A 23,568-nucleotide genomic window follows, 5' to 3' on the forward strand; every position below is an offset into this window, starting at 1 on the left:
CATAACGTTTACGTACCAAATTAAACAACAAAGCCCGTATATTTTTGGAAGGAATCAAGTGATAGTGGTGAAAGGTGCGATAAATGGGAGTGAAGGTATCGAAGATAAAGATGGAAATAAACTTCTTCTCCCCTCCCGCCCCTCTCTGATCCACAATACACACATTCCCCATGAACAATAGTGTTACAAATCATCCAACTTGTTTGTAATTGCAGAGGATGAAGATAACAAAAAAAAACTAACGAAAAAAACACAATTTAATGAAACTGGAAAATTCGTTGATGCCAATAATATGATACTACTAATTGGAATGAAAAGAATTAGAAAAAATAGAAACAAATAAAAAAATGATGCAAGAGAGAAAAGAGTATATGAAAGAGACAGAGAGAGAGAGAGAGAGAGAGAGAGAGAGAAAGAAAACCTCGCGCAACGAATGTCAAAAGGGAACAAAAGAATTAAACATTAAAAAACAAAAACCGTAAGACAAAACAATATAAGTCTGAACAATGAATATAGTGTGTATAAAAAAGAAGCAGAGAAATAAGAAAACGTAAGAGAAGCGGGCGAGAAGCACAGCATTGTGTGTACATATATTTTCATTTCTGCCATACACTCCAAGCGAACGTTGATTTTTTGCTAGTATGAGAAACAAACAAACATTTCAATAGTAACCGATACATCTTACTAACAAAACCGTCAGTTAGTTGACAGCTGAGACACGTCCTGAAAGAAGGGAAAAAGAAACAAAAAAAAAACACAGATAAAGTAAACACTAAGTATTGCGTTCATCCTATCTCTATCGTGTATCCCAAAGTTCCAATCTTTCTCGCTCTTTGAATATGCTGCTACGGTATATCTAACAAACGAAAAAAAGCAAACAAACAAACAAACATAGCAAAAATGGCGAACGATCAACGCTCAACAATTAAGTTACCAAGCAAACATGAGAAAGAGAGAGAAAGTTTTGCATTTGATTTCAATTTGATCGATATTATATAGCAGGTAGTATATAAGTGCGAATGCCGAGGGGAGACTTTTATCTTTAGGAGTAGAAAATACGAAACAAAAGAAAAACACAAGTACGTTTTCGCCCGCAAAATTTATAAGTTGAAAAATAAAAGAGAAAACTAAGCATTACAAGAAAAAAAACCCTTCCCTTTATGTTGTATAGGAGAAGAATATGCAACTAACTAGTTCTAGTAATTCGTTTTCTTATGCCAAAACGTAAAGGAAAGCAAATACAATATTTGAGACATAGAAAAAGAGAGAGAAGAAAGAAAGGGAGATAGAGCGAGAGAGAAAGAGAGAATGAGAGTAATCGATAAAATAAACAAAGTTAGAAAGAGAAAGATGAAAACACGAGAAATAAATAAAGCTTCATATAAGTTGTACATACTAAGGCTATGGAGAAATGTGGAAAGGAAGAGAAATTCTCCCTACCTACCGGAAGGAAACAGAAAAAGGAAAAGAAAACAACAAACACATGCAAAAGAAGAAAGCTAACAGGTTAAACATCTATCGCGAAGAACTTTTGAAGTATCGTGCGAAATGCCATTCCCAAAAAAATTATTATTATATATATATATATATATATTTATATATATATAACGATATTGACATATTGACAAAACACATCCCCTCCACCACCTTCCTTTCCTTCCTCTACACTCGCCAACCTCCTAAAAACAATATATAACCTATGAATATGTGAGAATAAAGTAAAAAAATTAAAAAAATAAACAAAAAAACTGCATGATAATATGCACCCCTTCCCCGCCCCTCCCACCACCACCTTCCTTTCTCTCTCATTCCCCATCAAACAAACACTCGGACATAGTTTTTTATCTCGTCATCTTTTTCGCATGAGTTAAACCAAGCGCAGAAAATGAAGATGAATTTTAAAACAAGAACAAGTAAACACTAAAAACCGAACGAATATGATACCGCTAAAACAGATTTGACAGCCGTATTTAACATAATCAAATATATGTATACAATCAAACAAAGTAAAAGGGAAGCAAGGAAGTAGGGAAACACACACACACACACAACCCAATAAGCGAAAATCAAACACACAACAGTGTAAAAAGCACCTAAATACATTCAAACACTACTACATTTGTGCGCACACATACGACACACACACAACACACACATACGTTCATAGAGTTGCATACGTAGAGGGGCATGCAGATGCTACCGAAGTGTAAAAGGAACCTATACAGACGTTAATAGTAATTGGGATAACAACTTGCATTAAGACGTTTTATTACGATACTAAAGTGAGCCAACCTACTATTTGAGAAAAAAACGTAACGATTTAAGCGAATCATGTAGTGATTTCAACCCATGACATAGAATTTTTACAACAAACAAAAAAAACAAAACACTGGAAGGAAGAAAAAAGAAAACTAGAAAAGGGGCATATAAGCGAGACGGTGGAACGAGATGTGGTCCGCCGCCATTACTGTAGTTGCGACAAGATGGCGGGCGGTTTGACTAGACAGGGTTCGGATAGGGTGTTTTCAGCTTTCGCGCCACCGTGAGCGGAACTTAGTAGTGGGACCGGGTAGAATAAAAACACGATTTAGTAAGCAAGCGAAGGGGAAGGTAAGGGAAAACTGATTGCCATACGGGGAGAGGGAGAGGGAGTACCGTGAGCAGTGTTTTTTTTTGTCACCAGGTGACAGCAGTGGCGCGCGTCCTAAAGTGTTTTGGTCGCCATCGTTCCCAGTGGACAACACAATCTTTCAAATTTAAACCAAGATAGTCTAACAATTGATACACAATGCTTAACAAAAATACTCTTTATAGGCAACTACTGGGTTCCTTAGATAATCAATTATCTTTTCTCGGACTGTTTTCCCGTCGAAAACAAAATGAAGGATAGTCCTATAAATATACATATATGATATATATATATATATATATATATATATATATATATATATATATATATATATATATATATATATATATATATATATATATATATATATATATATATATATATATATATATATATATATATATATATATTGAAAGAACTGGGAAGTAAAAAAGTGGACAGTGAATGGGGGGATACTATCTATACACAATCTCAAGAGGCAAAACACATGAACCTACATGATATCGAGGCCATCCGTTTTTTCGTCAAAAAGGAAAAACAAAAAAAAACAATTTGTAAAATAAAAATTCACTGATAAACATAAACAAAAACAAAACAAATCCCTTTTCCCCTCCCCCATAAAACTGGTCTCTGTTGTATGGCAAAAGCGCGCACAGCAAAAGGCAAAACAGGAGCAGAACGCGGCAGCGGCGGGCCAGCCGCCAGCAGAGCCAGATGGCCTGTTTTTGTTGGTAGTTGGTGGCTAACCAACGAACCCAGCAAAACCCTCGCCACTGCGCAAGAACAAACGAATTCAGCTGTACTTTGTAAGCATGTACACGTTTTGGCGTAAAACAGTAAATTAAAACAAAAACCACACACGCAAGTAGTATTATATTTTTGGATTATTGATAATGTACTTCATGAGAGACCATCTTTGCATCTGTGGAGTGTAACGAAATGAGTAAATAGAAACCAAATATCAAATGAAATTATGCCAACCAACGATTCACCGTCGGGCGAGTGTTCAATGGTGCTGTCGAAGATGACCTGAACGTTTCGGGGGGTTTGGATGCGCTCATTAAAGCAAGTTGAGCATCACCACTAGCCTCAAACACCTTCTGGAGGCGTATGACGGATAGAAAAGCATTGAGAACGTTCCTTTCTAAGAGTTGCTTTTCAGTTAGTAATCCGTTAAGTAATTTGTATTGAAAGAAATCAAGTAAAAGCCACCTGGTGATGTACTAATATTGAGAAAATTTATTGATTTGCAAGCTGACTCCTTTGAGAAGGTAAGTAACGTAACGCATTCACCAATAGGCTAATTTTGGAATGAATTCTCAATGTGTTCTGTTATGTCTATAGACATTGGAGGACTCATAACAAGCTCTACAAGCTGTACGATGAACTTACTGTCGTACTGCGGATTAGATTCGCCAAGCTCCGGTAGGCTTGTCATGTCATGAAAAAGACACCGGACTACCCAGCCTGCCAAGTCCTTAACTGTCGTCCACATGGACAGAGGAGGCGTGGTAGGCCCAAATTGAGGTGGAGTGATGGCGTTGATGCATTCCACCAGGAAGGCGAGGATATTGGATTGGTTGATGGCGGCGTTCAACTTTTGGCGATTAAATAATGGGACAGCGACAGATTCTCCACTGATCCTGCCCCCGTTTCAAGGAGGTTGAACCCTCCTTTACAAAGGTGAGAAATCTTAATGCAGTGTATACAAGGACTGTTGGAATAGCTTTTCTACCGACACAAAGCACTCTAGCAGAAAGCTTAATCCATTATTGAGGTTTCGAGCACCCTTTGCAGAGCTTTTTCAGGTGCTGGAAAACTTAATCGTTTTGGCTTACTGCCGGGGAATATTCGGTACGGTTATGTACAACGCGAAATCAAATCAATTCCTCTAGTAATACAAAGTCATTGAAGTAAATTTGATAATCATAATTCCTCTCATTTTCTGCTCGTAAAGTATTTACGAATCATAAACGTTGCAAAATAAGTTAGAAAATTCGAGAATTCTTGGGTTCGAGAGACTTGGTTCTTTGAAATTAATTAACCTCCGAAAGGTTCTAACCAATTTTTAACCAACCTTCAACTTTGCTTTTTAATCAACTTCCTTTTTATATCTTTAACCAATTTTAATTGTACCAATATTTCATATTTTTTAAAACGTTATTTAAACTCGGGTTGTAGATAACTCTTCAGAGTGAAAATAAAATGTTTTGTGATATTTCTAAAAGTTCTATCGTTTTATTATAAAATTCCGAAGATTTCACGTTCAAATTCGGATGATGAATTATTTTTATAACTGCAAAATATTTCCCGCGCACTTTGCACTCAGAAATGCATTTCACCATTGCACTTCAACCCGTGAGCGCCTGATCATAAACGCGCGTGATACGTTTGCTGGCGGCAATATGGCGCCCGGCGGCGGCTTGTTGTCGTTCAAATAGCCGCCCGCTTCTGTACGCTGTTCGGCCGCACTGTGTGTATACATACAACAAGCGAAAAGTCTGTAAACCACAAGAGACGAATACGGTATAGGAAATGATAGAATTTGTAGGATTCAGAGTGCTTTGCTATAAACATAAACTTCAACCGCCACGAACGCGGTGTGGGGCAGTGTTTTAGAGCAAAAAAACCACCGCTGGAATCACGGATTTGCCCGCCATTAGCCTGCTAGGATTGTGACACCGCCAACCGGTGTTGGTGATTGTGTGTTTTCGTTCGGTTAGCGAATTCACGGTTTCCATTGTTTTGCCCTGCAAAACCACCGTGTTCTCGACGGGTGCGGCACGGTTCCATCGAGGGCACGCGTTCCGATCGGTGAACATTGTTGTTGTGGGTGCTCCTGGCGTGTGGAAGCGGGTGTGTGTGTGTGTGTGTGTGTGTGTGTGCGCGCGTTTAGGCGTCCCCAGTGCGTGGTACAGGGACACAAACTCCCGCACACACAGGCAACCCCGGGGACCGGGTGCAGTTGTTTACGCCTGCTGCACACACAGCGAGTGTATGTGTGTATCGAGCGGGAAAAAAGGCTGCAAAAGTTGTCTGGTCCCGGTGTGAGTACAGGTTGACCAAACAATAGTGTCCGAAAATTGTGCCGTACCGTCGGTTCGAGCGTGACACCAAAGCGCTAAAACACACATAAATGTCAGTGGTGAGCTGTTTGTTTGGGCTTGGCATGGTGAGATGGTGTACGTTCATTTGCGCGGTGTAAAGCAAACAATACGCACAGGACGACCCGTAGGACGCTGCCGGACCGGAAAACCATCCGTAACCGCGATGAGCAGCGGTTAGGAACGGAGTTCGGTGTCACCGAGTTTTCCTAGATCCTGCCAGGGGTTGCATATTGTGAGTGTGAGAGAAAACAACGCGAAGAAGAAGGGGTGGGGGAAAAACCACCCACACACACACCCCTATACCGTAGCGTGTGGAAACGAATTACAAAAGCATCCGAACCTTGTGTGAGCAATCATCCCCCTCATCTCATTTCAACCATCCACCACCCGCCAAACCCCTTTTCTGCATTCGTTCGTAAAAAACGGGGTCCCTGCTATCAAACTGGGAGGCGAACCCAAAATCAATCCACCAACACCGCACAAACCCATTCCGCGCGAACTTCTGTATTGGTAAGTAGATGGAAAGCAGTGCGCCACAATGTTTTAGTCATTGTTTATGTTCTTTCTTTAGGCTGTCTATGCAACAACAACAACAACAACAACTCCTTACGCACACAGGTAAGCAATACGCACGGCAACGCACGCGCATACGCAAACGCACCCACATAAAACGACATACAACGCACAGATACAGGCAGGGACGCGCGCATTCTTCTCGCCACTATCGTCTTTTGGTGGTGAATTGTCTGGACGCAATCAAACGGCGAGCAAACAATATTTTTCTGGTCGCCGATGATGATGATGATGCTTGGCGTTGCTAACGCAAAGACGGAGAAGAAAACAGCAAACATAACCGACCACCCTACTGCCACAACATCACCACGCGCCGCGCGGATAGCAAAATTGCGGGAATAACGGGCGCGTATTGTTTTTCTTTTATTCGCCGCTTGCGCGCTTCAATCATTATGCGGCCGAAAGGAGATTCATCTTGTGTGTTGCGTGTGTACGTGTATGTGTGTATGTTTGTGTGCACGCTAAATACTTATATCTATATATAGGCACAAATATGCACCCTTTTTTTTTTTTTTTGAGGGTCTGATGATGTTGATCCATACGCGTTCATACGGGTTGAGCTAGACAAATTATCTAAAGATGGTGTTTAAAGCAAACATAGCACCGCATTGAAGCAATTAAGCAACTACATGTAATGCACAACGATCAACGGGAACAGTAAATGTTTCTGCCGTGTGAGCCAACTGGCGCCTAAAGCGGCGGCCTAACAGGAACATCCACCTTTATAAACAACAAACGTAAAGCGAAACGATTTTGATTTTTTGGTCATCCCCGTCGCATCTGCACACACAACACACACACCGCCCGCAAAGGTTGAAATCGATTGATTGTGGTTTTATTTTGAAAAAAAAACAACTTCTTACACACCTTACACGTCGTGGGGATTTTCTTTTTTGTTTGTTGTTTGTTGTTGTTGCTTCACTTAAAATTCGCTTTGATAATTCTGATAAAGTGTTATACTACTAATACATGAGCGTTTACGGCTAGGAAGGGCATCCTTCTGCTTCTCCTTCATCTCCTTAAACATGGACATGGAATTGGTCACTGGAAAGCGACAAGAAAAGAGCGTAAGAAAACGATTACCGATTGAAAATGAAGGTGACTGATTTTCTTGTAGAATGATCACACCAGCACCCACTCACGCCTCTTCTTACGCTTCGCAGTCACACACAAACACAGTTTTTTTGGAAGATTTTAAATTTCTTGTAAAAAAAAAGCCGGAACACACACACACACACACACACACCTTAGTCATAGTACTGCGAGTCCTTGGTGCCGCAGCACTTGGCAAACTTGGCGCTGAGATCCTCCAGACAGAGGCGCGTATCCTCCTTGATCTCCTGCATCTTGATCCGGACCTCCTCCCGCATCAGTATGTAGCACATCGCGACCAGCCCCATGCCGAGCAGCATGTAGACGAAGTTGATCACCAGCTTGGTCGGTTTGCCGCTCTGGGAGTCGAGTATGTTCGCGCCCGGCACGAGATCACCGATGCCGATCTTGCACAGGCTGGTCACGCAGAAGTAGGCCGAATCGAGGTACGTCCATTTTTCCCACTCGGCAAACATGATCGTGCCGGTCGCGATGTAGATGGTGATCACCCACAGGCAGGCGGTCGTCGGCACGATAATGCGCTTCCGGGGTGCGAGCCCACCGGGCCCTTCCTCCAGCGCGAGCCCACCGTCCTCGTCGCTCCGGTGGCTGCACTCGTGGAACCAGGTGTACAGCCACTTGAACGTCGAGGCGAGCACCTTGCCCATGTTCATGAAGTACAGTATGTAGAGCGGTATGCCGAACGTCGCGTATATGACGGTGGCGCCCTTGCCCCATGCCGTCCGCGGCACCATATTCCCGTACCCGATCATGGTGAACACCGCCAGACAGAACATGAGGGCGGCGGGAAAGTTCCACACCTCCTCGGGCGAACGGCCATCGTACCCGCGCCGGATCGCTTCGGCAAAGTCGTCCTGGTAGCGCTTCAGCACCAGATCCGCCTCGTAGTGCCAGATCGAGCTGTTGAACAGGTTCAGCTGCTCCGTCACGTCCCACAGCTCCGCCGCACAGTTCCGCCGGAGCGTGACGACGTGCTCGATCATTGGGTTCGGTTCCTGCGTTTCGATCGACATGAAGCTGGCGGCACCGACCAGCGCGTACGCCACGATCAACCCACCGACCCCGACCTGGGTGCACATGAACGCGACAAACTTGCGGCAGCAGTCCTTCACCTTCTCGCGCGGATCGCTGATCGTGGTGGAGGACGAACCGCGGCTCCGCACGGACGAACGTTGCCGGATCATGGTTTGACACGTTGACTTCCTGTTGCGTCTTTTTGTTTGCTTGCGGACGAGTTGATGATACCGTTTTCTTCCTTTTTCGTTTTAGAAGAAACTACACACCTGGAAAACTGCACCGAAACTGTACAACGCGCAACACCCCCAACATATATGCCGAACACAAAGACACACGCTTTGCTGCTAGTGCAAACCCACGAACTAGCTCTGCCTTTTTCCTTTTTGGTGTTGTTGTAAGGAGGGCGGAACTTACGCCACCTGACTCTTGGCCACTCTGTGTCGGATGCTGTACGTTTTTGTCGGAAGTTGCGTGTTGGGATGATCGGGACACCGTGTTTTTTTCCCCCTCCCCACGTACAACTGGATTCGCCTACGAATGACGAGTTGATGTGGTGTTGTGAAAGAGGGTTTGAAAACCACACACACACACACCCGCGTTCGCGCGTTGTACGGAAATCACTATAACCGGACCGGTGGTGGTGTGTATATATGCCGGATTGCTCTCCTTCTGAATGCTGAGTAAATTTAGACGGCAAAACAAGAACTAATTTTAAACTTCGGTTGGTCTCACGCGCGCACCTCAAAACCATTCCCCCTTTATCCACTCTCATCCCGCCCCACACTCGCATCTCTTCATCTGGCTGGCTTGCCACTACTTGGCTGTTACATTATTCTGATGTAGAAGAGATCGCACGATGGTGCACACACATCCATATGTTTGCTTTCGATCGGCTATCGAACGTTGATTGCTCGGTTACGTTCGGGTATCGAACGAGGCGAAGATGTTTTGAGTGCGTGCCCGTGCCTTTCATCACACTGTCACGTGTGGCGCGATTATTCGGCAACCATCTTGCAATGGCGTTTAAACATTCCAGACCGTAAACTTGCTGAAATGTCATTGCGCAGAACACTATTGCTTTGAGGGGTTTTTTTTTTAAAAAAGAATTAATAGTAGTAGTTTTTTTATAACGAAGTTCGTTCGTTCACTTGAAAGTAGCTATGAAACTATGGATTCCTGTCCAGAGATCTGAATGTTCTGAATCTATGCAGTTGCGGTATTTATATGAATTAATTTTCCTTTCTGCATGCTGCTGGATTTATGAAATGAAAAACCTCATTGACTGTTGACTGTTCAGCTACAGATCTGTTGAGTTTAATGACGTTAAGGTGGATCATAAATGACAGGACCACAAAGACGATGAAAGAATGCAATTTGATTTGTATGAAGGCTAGAGAATTTCTGTAACGAATTCTTGATGCATTCAGCATCTTGAAAGGAAACAGATTTTCTTTCGTTTTTCGTCTGATGTACAGGAGTTATTTTGAAAAACACGTACTACTGTGTCCGAAAAGTAAGGTGACACTAGATGTCAAATTTATTTTTATTTTTCGTTTGTCAATATGTATGTTTTTGACAGATCTGCCAAGTTTCAAGTCACAACATCAACCCGGCTAGTAGTGACAATTTGTTTTCGGAGCTGCGCCATGTGTTTTTGTCCATAATGACCAAGTTGTTAAGTTTGTGGAACAGCGCATCTGTATCAAATTTTGTTTGCCCAATGAAATAAACGCTGCGGAAACATTGCGGATGTTACAAAAAGCCTTTTGGGAAGATTCTATGTCGAAGAAAAATGTGTACAAATGGTACAGTGATTTCAAGAATGGCCGTGAGAAGGTCGAAGACGAGAACCGTCCGGTAAGACCATCCACCTCGACCGACGTCGTCCAAATCAAGGATTTGGTGGTCAACAATCGTCGGTTGACGATACGAGACCTTTCGGAAAGTGTTGGGATTTCCGGCCGGCGGAAAGCTGCCGGATTTGTGGAAAAACAACAGTTGGTTTTTGCACCATGATAATGCGCCCTCCCATACGGCCATCATTTTGAGGGAGTTTTTCACAACAATTGGCACTTATATTGTTCCGAAACTGCCGTATTCACCAGATTTGGCACCAGCCGACTTCTGGCTTTCCAACAAGCTAAAACGGCCGCTTCGGGGACACCGTTTTGACACTATCGACGAGATAGAAGCCGCAGCGACGGCGGAACTAAAGACCATCCCTGCATCCGCGTTTTCCACCAGCTTCGAGGAGTGGCAGCAGAGGTGGAAGAGGTGCATTGCATCGGAAGGGGATTACTTCGAATGGAATGACCTTAATTTGGCTTAATAAAAAAAACATTTAGAAAAAAAACGGAAAGTCACTTTATTTTTCGGACACAGTAGTATGTTTAATCCTGTAAAACGCGGAAAGGCACCTTCATTACAGATAAATACAAAGATTAGTAAGAATCATATCGATAATAGACGAATGAAGTCCAGTAATGGTCTTGTTGTTTGCGATTCTAGTAGGATTTGGACCGAAACGACCTGTACTAATCCTTATTTTCTTTTATTATCAAACTTGTATCCTTCCTTTTAGAGCTTCAGTTGATGACACAACGCTAGAGAGTTTTACCCTGCCCGCGCACAATGAGTAACGTACGGTGCAACGAGCCGTCACCGACGGCGACCACATCCCTCGCTACCAAGGACACGGATGCCGACACCGGGCCTTCGATTGCGCCGGTCCAGCAACAGCCATCGATGCAATCGAGCAATAATAAAGGTACGCCCTGCCGGATCAACGGCGTGAAGGGGTACCAGAATCGTACCAATAGTATTATCTACTGTCCGCCATTGTTGCGTGGCAACACGCCGAAAGATAAGTGCAGTGCCATCGTTTACTTCGGCGGTGATGTACAGGTAGGTTTGGTGTTTTTTTTTCCAGCGATGTTTTACCTTTGTAAATGTTTTTTGTTTTTCGTGCGCCGTAGGACATCCCGGAAAAGATGGAATCGAACCGGGATAATAAGAACTACATCAAATGGAACCTGGACAATACGGCGCTGCTGTTGCGAGAATCGTTCCCCCAGTCGCACATCGTGGTCGTGCGCCCGATGCGGATGGAATACAGCACGTTCAGCTGCTTCGACAACTTTGTGCGGGGCAATAATGCCGGCATACCGGACCACACGCCCATGCACTACTCGCTGCAACATCTGGAAGAGTGAGTCACTGCCTCCGACAAACGGGTGTACCCTTTCCGAACTTAAACAAGAATTCTTTTGGCGTTTTTTTTTGTTGTAGGCTGCTGATAAATCTTACGAAAAAGCTAACGAAACCTATCCTGGATCAGGACTTCCTGCATAAGCTGCTGAGCGCTTCCAGTACCAAGGGTTACGGTAGTGACGTACCGTGCAAACAGAACAATGTCGATATTTTGCAGGTATGTAGCGTGGTAGATAATTCTTTCCGGTAGCTTTTCTGCACAAAACAAAGGGTATTAATGCGTGTGGTATTAATGAACCATTTCAGAGCAATATCTATGATGGATCCAGCAACGACGCGACCGAACCCGATCTGGCCGAGCTGTTGTGGTGGCGTGAAAATTTGAACCTCGACAAGGCTAGCCTGAAGCTGATCGGGTTCAGCAAAGGGTGTGTGGTGCTGAACCAGTTCATCTACGAGTTTCACTACTACAAAACGCTCACGCCGGACGACAGCACTATGATGCGGCTGGTGTCGCGCATCACCGACATGTACTGGCTGGACGGTGGGCATGGCGGCGGTAAAAACACCTGGATCACCTCGCGCAGCCTGCTGGAAACGCTCTGCCGGCTATGCATCAATGTGCACGTGTACGTAACACCATATCAGATCCAGGACGACCACCGTCCGTGGATACGGAAGGAGGAGAAAGCGTTCACCGATCTGCTGAAGCGGCTCGGTGGTGCGTTCGATCGTCACCTATACCCGAGCGAAGCAAACTCCACCAACCTGTACACGCACTTCGACCTGCTGAACCGATTTCGGCAGCATCATATCAGCCTGTTCTCGCAGCAGCTGCACCAGACGGTGCAGCAGCAGGTTCCGCTCGTCCAGCAGCAGCACAACACCACCGGCACCGGTAACTATCCGCGACCACCGCCGGACGGTAACGATGAGCCGGGCAGTGATACGGGCGGCCAGGACGAGTATACCACGGTCGGTGGTGAAACCACCCTCGTCAAGGTTGAGCCGCTCGACGGCGAAGGTATGGGTGGTGAGGTCGAAGACGAGGATGCACCGATGCCGGCAGTCACGGCTATGGAGACGGGCGACGAGCAGGGTGATAGCGACATGCACGACAACTGACAATCGGAACGCGATTGTATGAACTTCATTTCCGTATTCATTTAGAGAAGACTAAGTTCCCTCCGCACTGTAAGCACACACACACGGTAACACTCGCACATCCACTACTGGTTTGCCATGTTAGATTTTACCGGTGCATTCCCCCAACCGCTGCATTGTATTGTGTACACGTAATCTTGTTTCTTGGCTTTACGGCCACTTACTAAATCTCCTCCTATTACTCCTACTAAATCAATGCCAGCCGCTTCTGGCTTACTAGACTTACCAAATAGCCGGGATAGTCAATCCGTTCGTGTGACGACCGGCGTGTGACGACCGACCATCATGCCACCGGGCCACCCTGTACACTAACTCTCCCTCTCTTTATCTCTTGCTCTTACACACCCGCACACACGTGCGCGGACGCTGAAATGTTTACACTACACAGAGACAGGATTCCGGATGTAGTTCTTGCGAGTACTTCGAGGAAGATGGAAGTGATCCTTCGTTAACAAACTTGGAGGGAAGTATTGTAATGGAATGGGCCGGTCCCATACTTGTGCAATGGGCAAACGCACATTTTTTCACCAAAACAAACGGTCGAGTTCCAACAGAGAATGTTGGATTTATTAAACATTCGAATTGCACAATATCGAGATTATTTTATATTACTTGTTAGAAGCAGCGGGTTTCTCGTGCGTTAGCGATCGCAATATTAGAAGCGGTAGTGCAAAATTTTTATCAAGGAAGTCATCATCAAGCGTTCGTGTGCGTGGTGTAATGTGGTGTCTCATAAATCTTTTCAGACGGTTCATTCATTTGAACCTTTTGTGAAGAGTCAGTCGCATCATGAGTCATTCACATTATTCACGATTTCTCAAAGATGCATTGATTTAAAAGATTCACTATTCGTCAATCTCCGTAGATTCATGATCAACCATGCATCAATCTTTGAGGAGCCGTGAATTTTCAGAGTCATTCGTTCAGTTGAAACAATCAATTAGATTCATGCATCTGAATCAGATTCACCCAACACCTAAGTGTGTTGCGTTGTATGTAAGGATAGTAAGGATGGAAAGGAGACATGAGCAAGCTTTTGTAGGGTATCGTATTAAATACAATAGTATGCTAATATTAATTGCAATTTATAGCTTCTTAGCTGTGTTGCCATTGCCAGTCGGTCGGTAGTGGTAATTAAAAAATAACGGAATGGTAATATTTTCCAAACAGTAATTCCTCGCGTCGTTTTCAACAATAATTTTAATAACGAATATTTGTATGTGCGTGAGCGAGTGTGGGCGTGTGATATAAGATTATGTTTGTGTGTGTGTGTGTGGCTGTATACGTCTTTATTGTACTAAACATAAGGAGGGCGGGAGGGGAGTTTCAACTCAGTATGCGTTGCTCAATTTAATTGTAAATTTGTCTGTAATTAAGGCTCTCTTTATTTTAAAGAAAACACAACAAAACTCATGTACGTCACCAGGCTCCAAATTAAGTCACCACATTTGAAAAGATCCTCTTGTAGTGGATGTTTAATTTTAAATCCTTTTAATTATAATAATAAATATATATTTTAATTATAAATTGTGTTGTTCGATCTTCATCTGTTTTTATCGTTCATCTCTTTCTCAAACTCCTCGCTGACGGATACGGCATTGCATACAAACGAGCCGTTTTCCGATTCCTGACACCAGGAGAGCTTAACAGGACAAGAGGTAACATCCCCCTGGACAGCTTTGTTGCACTATGGGCTCAAGTTGGTGATAGATTGGAAAAATTAAAAAAATAATGGGGTTTGTTTATCTTTTTGTTTCCGTTGCTCTAATAGTAAAAAGCAATGATGTTATTGAAAATTGTGATAAATCATAGAAATATATTTTTCAAATATTATAATTAAAGCAATGAACTTTTAAAATATAAATAATATCTCAATGATAATAATAAAAATTATAACAAAAGAAATGTTATAAATATTTCTATACATATTTTAAAAGGGAAAAACATTGTTATAACATATTTTTAATTATTTTATTTAATTTATATTATGACGGCAATGCCGTATTTTCATTTTTAATTAGATTGTAATGAAATTTATCATGAATATTTTCTAGCATAAAAGATTACTACATATTTTAATAAATTTAATGAAAAGTGCGTGCGTCTTGGGTGTAAAATCTTAAAGTAACAATGTCTTTATTTAAAATAACAGCACATTTATTAATATTTATCTTAATTTACACTGAATTTCGTTAAACTTACTGTTTTAAACTACTATTGCAACGGTAACAAAAATTGAAAAAAGACTTGTATTTTCATTTTGTCCTCACTATAACTGCGTTCAGCCCATAGTGTCATGTCAAATTCGTTTATTACCCGTAATAGAACACTTCGATCGGATAATAGATGTTCAGAATTTTCCTTCGTTCATCTTTTCCACACTTGGTTTTTCCACAGCACAAAGATTAATATTATTCCAAAAATTAATCATGTCTAGACGTACGGTCACCGTCTGATTGCACGGTAAAATTAATTTCCACACGCTCGTGTTCTTCTCGATCGTGAGCCAATGCCTGAACTTAGCAATATAAACGAATGTCGGTTACAAATTTACACACCATGCTGTCAAAACAAACCAAAACAAGGTTTTCGTTCCTCCAACCGAAAACAGTGCCGATCACTTCCCATTGTACCACAATAAACCCACTGTCGTATCATCGTCTCAACCTGGTCAGTCAACTAAATGCAAATAATCGACGATCAAACGTGTGCAACGTTCAAATTTGTGTGCAAATTATTGTGAAAAATCGTTCACGAGTGAGTAAAATGCGTCGCAACATTGCAGCTGGTTGATGCTAGGCTGTGACGTCACAGACCGTTCAACATCATACGATGCTAAACGGCGGCCCCTGATTGGTCGAGACGGTATGATCTGATGTTTTTGCATCAGTTCGTCAACATTCACCACGCATCGAAGCGCATTGACTGTCTCGTTGGTGTTGTGTTCCGCAGTAGTGAGGCAAAAGTGTGTTCCCCTTTGCATTGAATTTTCCTGTTTCGGGTACAATTTTATGAGGCAAAAGTGTGTAAGAAATATCTAACAGAATATAACTAAGTCGCGGTCAAAATGGAACAGGACCGTGGGTGGAGCGAACCGTTCCAACCGCCCGGGTTGTTTTTCCCGAACACAAGCTTCGAGGAGGACGACATCGGCATGGCTGATATGAACGACATTAGCGATATTGGAGACATTGCCGATATTTGTAAGTATTCTGCTGGTGCACAATTGGGAACAATAAGTAAACATTCACTCATGTTGCATCATCCCCTTAGATCAAATGAACGAAGAAAAGCTGATGAACATTATGGGTGAAGATTTTCTGACCAACTTTGGCTGGGAGGAAACGCTTAACGATCCGGCCGCATCATCAACTGCACAACCATCGTCAAAGCCAGCCCCGTCCAGCGTCACAATAAAGGAGGAATGTGTTGCGCAGGAAACGACTCCCGGTCCAGTACCGGCGGAGACAGTTTTTCACCTACCTGCCAGTGTTAGTAAGGAACCAGTGCTGCTCGCACCGAAACCAACCACATCGAACGTTCCATTGCTATCACCGAAGGAGGAAAAGAAGATGCTAATGTGTTCGCCATTGCTTCAACCGGTCCATGCCGGTACGGTGACAACCACCACCAGTTCGGCGACGCTACCGACATTAGCGCCCCAGCCACACGAACAGCAGCACGCGATGCAACTGCAAACCGCGAACCATCTCGTGACGGGCGTTCGGTCCGTTATACTTGCACCGAACCGCACCACCATTACATCATCGGCTGCCCCACCCACCACCACCCAGACGACCTTCCTGCTGCAGAATGCCCGCACCCCCGTAACGCAAACGTACACGAAAAAGATAGCACCGGCAATGGGGTCGGGTGTTGGAACCGGGGCTCAACCCACCACCGCCCAACAACAGCAGCAAACCCCCAACAATCTTATGCCCGGCATCGCGAACGTACGCGTGCAGAACCTCGTCACGAATGGGCAGTCGCTGATGCCGCAGCTGATCACGCTGCAAACGGTGGACAAGCAGTCCGTCTTTCTGCCCGCCAACACGCCCGTCATCTACGCGAATGCGAACGTACACTCGATTGCGACCACCTCACCGGCCGCCAGTATCGTGACGGTGAAACCGAACCCGAACCTTCACACGCTTGTCAACACACCGAACGGGCCGATACTGGCCGCCGGCATTCCGGTCGTACTGGACGCACCGGCCCAGATGTCGAGTTCGGCTACCAGTGGCACTACCGCCAATCAGCAGCAACCGGTCTCGGACCCACAGCCGAAGGTGCAGCTGAGTCGTCTGCAGCCGGCCGGCGTGCCGAAGGTGAAGGAGGTGAAACGGTCCGCCCATAACGCAATCGAACGGCGCTACCGTACCTCCATCAACAGCTGCATTGTCGAGCTGAAGAATATCGTGGTCGGGGTGGACGCAAAGCTCAACAAATCGGCCATCCTGCGCAAAGCGATCGACCACATCCGCTACCTGCAGAAGCAGAACAATGTGCTGAAGCAGGAAAATATGGCGTACAAGATGCGGCTGGCGGATCAGAAACAGTCGCTGAAGGATCTGCTCGTTGGTCAGCAGCATCTTGCGGATGAGATGATGGTGGGTCCGATAACACCGCCGCGTAGCGACGAATCGAACCCGTCGTCATCGCCGGCCCATTCGGACAGCTCGATGCCGGGCTCACCGTTTACCGGGTCCGGGTCGCTCTCGTCTGCCGGTGGTGATGATCTGCTGGACGACGAGATGCTGTCCGGGCTGGGCGGTATGTCGTCGAACGCACGGCTTACAATCTGCATGTTTATGCTGGCCGTGCTGGTGGTGAACCCGTTCGGCAGTCTGCTCTCGCTGGCGACGACCGAACAGCCGGAAGAGCTGACGACGACCCGTCGCATACTGGCGGTGGAGGAGTCCCTGTCCTGGTCGCGCCTTTCATCCACCTTGCTGCTAGCGCTGGTCAACTTTATGTTTCTCGCGTTCTGTCTCGTGCGGATGCTGGTTTACGGCGATCCGGTGCTGTTGCCCCGGTCCCGTGCGTCCACCGATTACTGGAAGCACAAGCGCCAATCGGACGTGGAGTTCCGGCGTGGTAATGCGGACGCATCCTACCGTGAGGCGAAGCTGTGTCTGCAATCGTTCGGTTTATCCCTACCGTCGACACGGTTGGAACGGGTGTCCACTACCGCGTGGCAGTTTGTGCGTATGTTTTTCCACCGTCTCTACATCGGACGGTGGCTGTCGCGCCGCACCGGTGGACTGTTCAAACCGGAGGGCGAGCGGATGCATGCCCTACACTCCGCCCGTGAGCTGGCCCTGCTCTATCATCGCCTGAACCAGCTCCATCTCGTCACCAATCGCACGGACGCGAACGGGCTAATGATGAGCCTGTGTGCGGTCAATATGGCCGAAACAGCCGCATCCGTCATTTCCGTCGACGACACGATCGAGATCTATCTGCTGGCGGCGCTGCGCGTTAAGCGAAGCTACCCGAGGCTGCTCCAGTACTACTGCCGGTACTATCTCGCCCAGGCGAAACAGCTTGCGAGCGACCACACCAGCCGCCGGTTCCGGTGGCTGTTCACGCCGTACGGGTTCCGGTTTCTCACCACCAGCCGGTTCCGGTACGGTGAGCGCACCGACAACTCCGCGGCCCTGTTCACCACCCTCTGCAACAGTGCCGACCCGATCGAGTATGTGATGCGCGAGTATCGGTTGAATTTGCTGCAGCAGGCGCTCCAGCTGTTGGTCGGATCGGGCCACGAGCGTACGGTACGCGATGCCACGAACGGTACGGGCACACCCGGCAAGGGAGGTGCGGCCGGCGTGCTGGGTGGGAAGGACGCAAAGGAGGACCACCACGGTAGCAAGGGTAGCGAAGCGGCCGACCTGTTGTCGACCGGGGCGGGCGTCAGTGGTGACATACTGCACTTCACCGAGCTGCTGCAGGACACGTTCGGGCTGGAGAAACCGGTCCCGTTCGATGGGTGCAGCGTGCACGGTACGGAGTGCTGTTTCGATGAGCTGGCCCACTGGTGGTGCAATTTGCTGCGCGTCGCCGGTTTCTGGCTGCTCGGCGAGGACGAGCTGGCCGAGGCCCTGTACGTGCAGGTGGAAACGATGCCCGCCACGCTGCAGCAAACGGACGATCCACTGGCCCGTGCACTGCTGCTAGCGTTCCACGCCAGGCGCGGCTTGATGTAGGTTTTACCCATACTGGACCGAACAAAAATCACAGAATTGTTTTGTTTTAACTAATGGGTTCCGTTTTTTTTGTTGTTGTAGCACCAAGACGGAATCGAGCGTTGAGGCGATTTTTGCCAACTGCAATGCAAGCAGTCGCTTCCTGGAGGATAGCCTTACCGGTAACATTTGCAAAACGCCGAGCCGATTGAAGCTGGTAAGTGTTTTGGTTTTATTTAAAGGATGTAAGAAGGTATCGAAAAATATTACTAGCTAGAGGTTAATCGGATATCGGAAGAGCTATAATTATATAACAGGATGTTTATTATCGGAAATAGAATAGAAGCAAAAAAATTTAGGTTTCGGTAAAGAAGCTCACTCAATACACCACGACCATTTTCTATAGGCGAACCTAAATTTTGATAACAAAATATTGTAACGTAACTAATATTTTTATTTTACAACGTTCTATTTTGTTGGTGACTTTTGTAAAAATACCTAGCGAATTACTAACATCAGATTTAGTTAAAACAACTAACGTTTACATTAGAGATGAGAATAATCACTCTTTTCAAAGATTTGAAACAGAGTCAAAGATTGGGTTTAAAGATTTGAAACCTTTACTCACTCTCTTGAGATTCATTAAAAGTATTACACTGCATTAATGTTTTTACCACTCTTTTGTGCCTATACTCACTCAATCACACCTACAGAATTATTTGAATCCAAAAGGAGTGATAAAACACTTTTACTTACTCCTATTCATCGATTTCATTCCAAAACGTATAATAAAACACTGTCCCTCTCGTTTATACTCTTCCTATTTTACTCAATGTTTACAATCCAACAAGAGAAACAACACATTTTACTCACTCTTACTAACCCGAAATCCCCTGGCGGGCATTAAAATCCAAAGAGAGTGACAAAACACGTTTGCTCACTCATCAACAGCGTTTACAATCTCAAAAGAGTGATAATACTCTTTTACTCACTCTTGCAGAGTGATTATAATCCAAAGAGTGATAAAACAGTTATACTCACTCCTGTGTGAGTTTCTAGTCGGCACAGAGAGTGAGAGTGAGTATAGGCACAAAAGAGTGGTTTAAGGAGTCATAAAAACTCTTCGTGCTGATTTATACTCTTTCACTCCCTCGAAGGTTTCAAATCACTCACTCACTCTTACTCAGCGTGCACATCTCTAGTTTACATACAGGATCATGCGTCAGTGCGAGAAAATGAGCTTCAAGCTCGATTTATTTCACAAAATAGTACGAAACTGATTGGGTAATATTGGGAAATGTTTGTTGAAATTCACCAACATTCAGTTTTAAGTCGGCATAAACCTTGATAGATTTAACTTTTGCTTTAGATGCTTTTTAAATTATGCCATAATTAAAGAAAAAAAAAATCAGCCATAAAATGCTTTTTTTAAAAACCGTTAAATGTATAAACCATTTGTCCATAATTCAGTTTTGTATTAAATCGGATTAATCAAGCGCTAGATGATTGATTTAAATTATTGGTTTAAGATGATTTTCGACGAAAGGGAAGTTCCGTGAAGTTATTTAGGTATATCAAGACACTGTGGAGTTTGTGAGATATTGAGTTCAGTGGAGTTGTTTAAGAAACTTCAAGAAAACCAAACAAAAACTAAAAAAAAAATGCAGCAAAAGCTACGGTTCGTCTACAGAAAGTGGTCGACAGTTGTAAGTATTTGAGTGTACGAGCTGCAATTCAATTTGAATGTAGAGCGGTTAATATAAGATGATTAAACGTGAAGCCGTTATGCATGTAGTAGTAGGCATTGGGTGACTGCTTCCACTAGCACCCATCAGCACGGCCTGCGCCCGTAGACGAACATTCCGGTCCCACCTTCGGGTGCATTGTAGTTGCATTGCACTTACCGTGTTGGCAAGAGGTGCAGTACTTCTGCAATGCAACCCGAATGTGTCAGCTTCCTAGCCCGAGCGGACATAACCATCGCGCAAGGTTCGGTTTTGCTGCACCGTGCGGTGGATTACGCTGTTACGTGTTTGCCGACCGGCTGCTTTCCAGTGCTGAGAAGTTAACGATCTTTCCTCCCTTAATCGTTCGCAGCTATCCCAACTGCTCGTGTGCGACTGGTTGCTGGAAGCCCGCACGGCCCTCTGGGAGATTGAGAAGGACATGCGCTACAACCAGCAAACGCACCAGACCGTGCCGGGGAAAATATTGGCCGCCTTCCAGGCCGATCTGAATCTGCTCCGGCTGGTGACGAGCAAATTCCCGGTAGGTGGTCCGCACTGTGGTTTCGTCGTTGGGTCCACCGCACCGCAACTAACTCGTTTCCTTTCCTCTTCGTACCAGAATGCACAGTCGCGCGTGTTCCTGTACGAAGCGGTCTGCCGGTTGATGGCCGGTGCCGCACCGGGACCCACCCAGCAGCTGCTCGATCGGAGCCTCCGGCAGCGCAACTCCCGCTCGTCGCTCATCTGCGGCAAGGATCGTTCGGCCCAGCTGGAAGGGGGCCGCGAACGGGCCGCCGCCCTGTACGTTGCGTGTAAGCATCTGCCCGCGCCCTGCCTGTCGTCGCCCGGTGAGCGGGCCGGCATGCTGGAGGAGGCCGCCAAAACGCTCGAAAAGATAGGCGACAAAAAGCGGCTGCAGCAGTGCTACCAGCTGATGAAATCACTCGGCAGCGGCAGCGTTACAAACTGAGCGTGTTTCTGAGCCCCTTTGGCGAATGTTTTTTTTTCTTCTATATTTTAACAAAATGACGTAGCGATCCGCTATCACCGGGTCACCGTAGATGGTTAAGCACACAGTATGATGTTTAAAACAATCATATGCATACACGTACAACTCCGATATACTCTTTTCTTTTTGCGGGATAGGGTGTGTCTTCTTGAAGTGTTAGTTCATTTGGTTTCTTTTGTCAGCTTTCGCCGAATGATTTCCACCACACTCCACAGTTAGGATTGTTACACGGTAACGCAAGGTCGAATGCGTGTAGCGTTGCTTACCTACTTTAAGCTTATGATTTTATTTTACACTTTAGCATCGTATTTGCTCGTCGGACACCGACATCAACATATTACACTAGAACCAACATTTATCAACTTGACGCAATACTTTTGTAAGAATGTTACTTATTATAAAGCCCTGTGTGCGTGTGAGTCTTTCGTTTGTTTTTCCTAAAGCCTAATAAAATCCGCGTCGGTTGACATGCGGTAGTGCTTTTATTGTAGTGTAGCGTAATCGAGAAAAGGGAAACGGAAGTGTACACGCAGACACTGTAACGCCTTCGTTGGCAAAGGAAAAACGCGTAGTTAGCACTTGTCGAACGTTACACAAAACGTGCAGATTGATTGACGGTAGGGTGGCGAGGAAACGGCCGAGATCGTGTCCGGATCGTCCCGGCCAATGTTGGTGGAGGTGGTTTCGTCCTTCTCCAACTCCCGCCGCTGGTTGATCGTGTCGACGCACGGCCGTTGACTGTTGCCGGTAACGAGCACCGCGATCAGGTGCGAGATGTAGCTCTTGGCGAGCCGTAACGTTTCTATCTTCGACAGCTTCCGGTTGTGCGGTTCCGTCGGTATCAGCTGGCGCAGATTGTTAAACGCCGAGTTCACGCTGGGGGTGGGAAAATGATCATTACTAGACCACACTACCACTACTACTACTGCTCTGTGCGTGGCGCGCGTGGAATATTGCCGGTTTGCTGCTGTGTTGTTACCTGTGCGTACGGTAGCGTTCCCGCGCGTTCGCCTGTAACCGCTGGTCGAAGCTCAGCGCTGGATCCTTGCCGGAATCGCCAGACGTGCTGGTGCTGCGCCGTTCGCGGCTCATCTTACGGAACACCGGTACCGCTCGGCACTAACCATAACACACTCCCGACACCGTGTACGGTCCCGTGCGAACTGAACGACCTTCCCCCGGTTCACGGTTCACAGTCGCGCCGCTATAGTACGGGACACCAAGAAGAAACGAGAGAGAGAGAGAGAGAGAATGAAAGAAGGATGACACAGGGCACATGCCATTTGGTGAAGAAATTAAGTCATTGCCGGTACATGACGAATGTGCAAACAAACCGAACCCCTGTCAGCAGGGTTGTACCGCGTACCCGCTCCCCGGTATCGCCGTCCGTATCTTCGAGGTTCCCGTTCCCGCTAAGTAGGTAGGCGCATTAAAAATGCGATCCGATATTTATGGGTTAATGAGGTCGGTACAGATTTCTGGTGAGCGATAACGCAGATGTGCCGGAATTGGGATGGGCGGGTGGGAGGGGGCAACGAGTCGGGGAAGTTGCGAGGTGCTGTCCCTTCCTTCCGGAAACCGGATGCGTTTCGTGATCTACTGCAGGGGTCGGCAAACTTTTTTTTTCCCGACTACACGAATAACAAAATCCGTATAATTTCGAACAAATCGTGTTTGTTCGTCGTCGTCGGCGGGGACAAATTTAATTGTTTTAAAAACTCTAGAGCGCCAAAATTTCTATATATTTATACAACTGAATCACCGAATCGCTGTCAACGGTTGAATCAGGACTCCAATTTCTAGCAGGATTTCTGTTGAAAATTATTTAAAT

The 23,568-nt window shown here is 45.6% G+C and overlaps 5 protein-coding genes across 6 annotated transcripts in view; 3 read left to right on the forward strand and 2 right to left on the reverse strand.

The window, feature by feature from the left end:
• Positions 1 to 23,568, forward strand: part of LOC128306729 (uncharacterized) — a 383,189-nt gene that overhangs the window by 204,978 nt on the left and 154,643 nt on the right. The gene's annotated exons all lie outside the window — the stretch shown is intronic.
• Positions 5,750 to 12,954, forward strand: LOC128306738 (mitochondrial protein C2orf69 homolog). Of its 2 annotated transcripts, XM_053044335.1 has the most exons (6): positions 5,750 to 6,246; positions 6,308 to 6,354; positions 11,021 to 11,343; positions 11,415 to 11,647; positions 11,728 to 11,866; positions 11,956 to 12,954. In XM_053044335.1, the coding sequence occupies exons 3-6, from the start codon at positions 11,071 to 11,073 to the stop codon at positions 12,772 to 12,774; spliced, it is 1,464 nt and encodes a 487-aa protein (XP_052900295.1). In that variant the 5' UTR covers positions 5,750 to 6,246; positions 6,308 to 6,354; positions 11,021 to 11,070; the 3' UTR covers positions 12,775 to 12,954. The 2 variants fall into 2 exon arrangements, with proteins under 2 accessions (XP_052900295.1, XP_052900297.1); XM_053044337.1 differs by lacking the exon at positions 6,308 to 6,354 and having other exon boundaries at positions 6,212 to 6,246.
• On the reverse strand, positions 7,130 to 8,606 carry LOC128306739 (TWiK family of potassium channels protein 18). The gene is made up of 2 exons (XM_053044338.1): positions 7,556 to 8,606; positions 7,130 to 7,353 (listed from the first exon to the last, which is right to left on the reverse strand). The coding sequence occupies exon 1, from the start codon at positions 8,604 to 8,606 to the stop codon at positions 7,557 to 7,559; it is 1,050 nt and encodes a 349-aa protein (XP_052900298.1). The 3' UTR covers positions 7,130 to 7,353; position 7,556.
• Positions 15,771 to 22,204, forward strand: LOC128306724 (sterol regulatory element-binding protein 2). Its single transcript, XM_053044314.1, has 5 exons — positions 15,771 to 16,016; positions 16,087 to 19,018; positions 19,104 to 19,218; positions 21,099 to 21,269; positions 21,348 to 22,204. Exons 1-5 carry the CDS (start codon positions 15,881 to 15,883, stop codon positions 21,696 to 21,698), a joined length of 3,705 nt encoding a protein of 1,234 aa, XP_052900274.1. The 5' UTR covers positions 15,771 to 15,880; the 3' UTR covers positions 21,699 to 22,204.
• On the reverse strand, positions 22,295 to 22,829 carry LOC128306742 (transcription factor 15). Its single transcript, XM_053044341.1, has 2 exons — positions 22,717 to 22,829; positions 22,295 to 22,637 (listed from the first exon to the last, which is right to left on the reverse strand). Exons 1-2 carry the CDS (start codon positions 22,827 to 22,829, stop codon positions 22,310 to 22,312), a joined length of 441 nt encoding a protein of 146 aa, XP_052900301.1. The 3' UTR covers positions 22,295 to 22,309.

The sequence above is a fragment of the Anopheles moucheti genome, chromosome X, assembly GCF_943734755.1.
Source record: "Anopheles moucheti chromosome X, idAnoMoucSN_F20_07, whole genome shotgun sequence".
Taxonomy (NCBI): Eukaryota; Metazoa; Arthropoda; class Insecta; order Diptera; family Culicidae; genus Anopheles; species Anopheles moucheti.

What these genes read in the sequence shown, in the direction of transcription:
- LOC128306739 (XM_053044338.1), bottom strand. Translation starts at nt 8,606, where the DNA reads ATGATCCGGCAACGTTCGTCCGTGCGGAGCCGCGGTTCGTCCTCCACC.
- LOC128306742 (XM_053044341.1), bottom strand. Translation starts at nt 22,829, where the DNA reads ATGAGCCGCGAACGGCGCAGCACCAGCACGTCTGGCGATTCCGGCAAG. An exon ending in GAACGCTACCGTACGCACAG is followed by an intron (nt 22,638 to 22,716) that starts GTAACAACACAG and finishes AGTGTGGTCTAG; the next exon opens with TAATGATCATTTTCCCACCC.
- LOC128306738 (XM_053044335.1), top strand. Translation starts at nt 11,071, where the DNA reads ATGAGTAACGTACGGTGCAACGAGCCGTCACCGACGGCGACCACATCC. An exon ending in ACTTCGGCGGTGATGTACAG is followed by an intron (nt 11,344 to 11,414) that starts GTAGGTTTGGTG and finishes CGTGCGCCGTAG; the next exon opens with GACATCCCGGAAAAGATGGA. An exon ending in TCGCTGCAACATCTGGAAGA is followed by an intron (nt 11,648 to 11,727) that starts GTGAGTCACTGC and finishes TTTTTGTTGTAG; the next exon opens with GCTGCTGATAAATCTTACGA.
- LOC128306724 (XM_053044314.1), top strand. Translation starts at nt 15,881, where the DNA reads ATGGAACAGGACCGTGGGTGGAGCGAACCGTTCCAACCGCCCGGGTTG. An exon ending in TGGAGACATTGCCGATATTT is followed by an intron (nt 16,017 to 16,086) that starts GTAAGTATTCTG and finishes TCATCCCCTTAG; the next exon opens with ATCAAATGAACGAAGAAAAG. An exon ending in TGGTGACGAGCAAATTCCCG is followed by an intron (nt 21,270 to 21,347) that starts GTAGGTGGTCCG and finishes TCTTCGTACCAG; the next exon opens with AATGCACAGTCGCGCGTGTT.